This window comes from Gobio gobio, assembly GCF_949357685.1.
Source record: "Gobio gobio genome assembly, chromosome: 12".
In the NCBI taxonomy this organism is placed as follows: Eukaryota; Metazoa; Chordata; class Actinopteri; order Cypriniformes; family Gobionidae; genus Gobio; species Gobio gobio.
In genome coordinates, this window is record NC_137105.1 from 53,578,972 (window position 1) to 53,582,966 (window position 3,995).

The window sequence follows — 3,995 nt, forward strand, 5'->3', positions numbered from 1 at the left end:
GGGGGTGCGAACTGACTGCTGATGGTTGTTGTTTTGTTTGTGAAGAATTGGGCAAAATCGTCTGGAGATAGGGAGGTGGTGGGGAAGGGCAGAGGAGAGAGTTAAATGTTCTGAACAGTGTGCGTGAGTTTGAGGTGCTGTTGATCTTGTTTTGTAAATAAGAAGATTTAGATGCATGTACTTCATCTGAGAAGGATGAGAGCAGGGACTGATACTTACCTAGATCAGATGGGTGGTTAGATTTATGCCATGTTCTCTCTGCTGCCTTGAGTATCGTCTGGTGTTCACAAATAACATCAGATAACCAGGGGTTAGAGGGAGTGGCTCGTGCTGGTCTAAAAGAAAGAGAGCAAATATTGTCTAGGCAAGAAGTTAAAGTGGAGCATAAAGTGTCAGTTGCAATGTTGACATCCATAGAGGAGAATTGTGTGGATGAGGGAAGGGAGAATGAGACAGCAGAGGAGAGATGAGAAGGAGAAAGTGAGCGCAGGTTTCGCCTGAAAGTAACTGGTGGAGGAACTGGTGGTGCGTGAGTAGTGAGTTGAAGATTGAATGTGATGAAGAAATGATCTGAGATGTGTAGAGGTTTGACCAAAATATTGTCTGTAGAGCAGTTGCGTGTGTAAATGACGTCCAGATGGTTACCAGATTTGTGGGAATGTGAAGTGATGAGGCGTTTGAGATCGAATGATGCTAGAAGGGAGTGGAAATCTGAAGCATAAACTTTGTCTAGATGAATGTTGAAGTCGCCAAGGACTATGAGTGGGCTGCCATCCTCTGGAAATGAGGACAGCAGAACATCTAGCTCATCAACAAAGGTGGTCAATGGACCAGGGGGTCGGTAAATGACTACAATATGGATTTTAAAGGGAGACGTAAGCATAATAGCGTGGTATTCAAATGTGTTGTTATTGTAAAGAGATGTGTGAGTTGAGTATTTCCAGTTGTTATCAATGAGAAGACCCGTGCCACCACCCCTCCCAGTCTGGCGAGGGGTGTGGGAGAAAGAGAAGTTATTAGAAAGAGCAGCAGGTGTTGCTGAGTCTTCTGGGCGGACCCAAGTCTCAGTCAAGGCCAAGATTTTGAGAGCGGATTGAGTGGCTGAGTGGATTATTGACCACTGACTGACAATTCCATATGCCCACAGAAAAAGAGGGAGGAGCATTTGCAGAAGAGGGAACAGGACATAGATTAGCAGTGTTACGGTGTCGTGTAGGCCTGCGTGTAGTAGTGGGGCGTGGTTGAGAGATAATGGGAATGGACTGTACACACATGGTTAGAGAGGAAAGGAAGGTGAAAGAGGACAAGAAACGGAGGTAAGTCGGTGCCTTACCGGAGTCCTTGCATCGGAGGAGTCGCGCAGAGGATGAGTCGAATACAGATGTCTTTACCCGCGTTGGTCTTCACACGTGGAGGCTATGGAACACTCGTTAAATATATACTATTCACTGCTTGAGTGAGCTCAGCTGGGAGCCCGGCAGGCTCTGATAATTATACTTAAACGCCCGTGAATGGCTTCAAATCAATACCAATCTCTGCCTGAATAGGGCAACTTACTTAAGTGCAAAAGGCTCGTTCAGTAATAACAAACTCGTATATTATTCAAATGCAATTTACTATGACAGGATCAATTACAGACTGACAGAATAAAATGCAATACCAGTAGAAGAAACAACACTGTTCTAGCAAGTATGACTTTAAGCCGTGCAACAGAACTGCAGAATAAGTTCAAACACTTACATGTGCTCGCCGAACTGCTCCACGCGCCGTTCGCTTCCCGAATTAAAAAAGATCTGACTTCTACTTATATAATGTTTTTCTACACATTTTCACAAAAACAGATTTTCACATAAACACATTTGCTACACATTGTGTAGTAACACATTGTGTAGTAACTATAAAATTAACTCTTTTCTTCTCCCTCTTCACCGATCACTTACTGTCATGTATTTCGGGAGAAGGGGATGATTTTATGTGTTGTAAATCTGACAGATCCGATTCTCTGAACTGTGTCGCAAACAAACGTGGCATTATCATGCATTATAGATCAACTAACATATTATAATTCTAATAATGTTTTTTTAAACAACAAAACACACTCACTTACATGTATTTGAGAACTGGAATATCAGGAAGTTGATGACAGCGATAGATCTGCCATACAGCGCTATTGAGGCTGTGGCGTGTCGCGTGACCAGCATGACGTGTTGCCATGGAAATTATAAAAAAGTGTTTTTAATGACATAATACTTTTCTATATGTTATATGTGATTTTAGTAATGTTTTCTTTTAAATTTATGCTTGTTGGAAACAATGTTCAGATTAAAATATTTTGTAAATATCAAGCTTTTAGTCATAGTCAATTATGGATGTGATGGTGAGGAAGTATGTGGATGTTGAGCTTCCATAGTAATGAACTGAAAACTGTGAATGAACGACAGTGCGGCCGTGGGTTTATTAGCCTATTATTCTTAATGAAAAACACAACAAAACAGTACAATGACAAACTCACTTAAATAGGCACTTTTACATTTCGCTTTGAAACCAAATCTTCTGCCATCGTCTTGTCAGTCAGCTCATTATGATTCATATAAAAAACTGAGAAAGTTACTCACACCAGAGCGACCAGTGGGAAGATTGAGTCCTAGAGTCCCGATTCTCATGTTTGGGTGAATTTAACAGGTCCCTTTATCCCTTTAACTGCTCTAGTGTAACTTAGAGACCACATTTAATATGAGACTCAGAAACACTGAACACACTGAACATTTCACCTCAAATCTGTGGACAAACATTCAGTGATGAACTTTAACCCCAATGTCCAGATATAAGACACTTATTGTCTGACAGAATCTCTGGTGTCAGATTGAGGATGAGGTTTGGGTTTCTTCATCATCTCTTAAAGCTCTTAGTGAGTTTGTTCCTGGTCTCTGTCACCTTGAGCTGCTCGCTGGAGGATTGAAAGACACGCTTTTCCTTTTCTCTGTGTTTTTCTACTTCTCTGTTTCCTGTGAAGCTGCTCTGGATCAATGTGCATTGTGAAAAGTGTTCAACTGAAGCTGACATGAATAATTACACAGAAAATACAAGATTGATCTGTTTTGATTTACTGTATAATTTAAGTTTACATTTTATTTATTTAAATCCTTTATTTTACATAATTTTTTAACCTGTTCTGTTATTTTTTTTGTCCAGAGACAAAAAACTCCAGAGAGTCAAAGACCGACACAAAACCAGCATGAAGAACAAGTATGAGAGATTATTTGAGGGAATGAAACTCCAGGAGAATGAAGCCCTCCTGAACAGGATCTACACACAGCTCTACATCATAGAGGGAGAGAGAGGAGGAGTGAATGAAGAACATGAGGTTTTACAGATGGAGAAAACAGCCAGAACACAACACTCACAAGACACTCCAATCTACTGCAATGACGTCTTTACAGCCTCACCTGAACCAGGACGTGAGGAGAAAGAGCAGATCAAGACTGTTCTTACTAAAGGCATCGCTGGAATCGGAAAAACCGTCTCTGTGCAGAAGTTCATTCTGGACTGGGCCGAGGGAAGAGCCAATCAGGATGTAGATTTCATGTTTGTGCTTCCATTTCGAGAGCTGAACTTGATCCGAGATCATCAGTACAGTCTTCACAGACTTCTGCTGGACTTTCATCCTGAACTTCAAGATCTGGACTCAAGGATTTATGAGGAGTGTAAAGTTGTGTTCATCTTTGATGGTCTGGATGAAAGCAGAATCACACTGAGGTTTTCAGACGCTCAGGAAGTTTCTGGTGTGACTGAGACTTCATCAGTGGATGTGTTGATGTCAAAGGAAGTTTCTGATGTGACTGAGACTTCATCAGTGGATGTGTTGATGTCAAAGGAAGTTTCTGATGTGTCTGAGACTTCATCAGTGGATGTGTTGATGTCAAAGGAAGTTTCTGGTGTGACTGAGACTTCATCAGTGGATGTGTTGATGTCAAAGGAAGTTTCTGATGTGACTG

General features: G+C 41.3%; 1 protein-coding gene across 1 annotated transcript in view; it reads left to right on the plus strand.

Moving 5' to 3' along the window:
* Nucleotides 1-1,251: 1,251 nt before the first annotated feature.
* LOC307134789 (protein NLRC3-like) overlaps nt 1,252-3,995 on the plus strand; it is a gene marked incomplete at both ends in the record, with an annotated part of 36,088 nt that continues 33,344 nt past the window's right edge. The window contains 2 exons of the mRNA XM_079830786.1: nt 1,252-1,316; nt 3,193-3,772. Coding sequence (XP_079686912.1) covers nt 1,252-1,316; nt 3,193-3,772 — 645 coding nt within the window. The remainder of the gene's footprint in view (nt 1,317-3,192; nt 3,773-3,995) is intronic.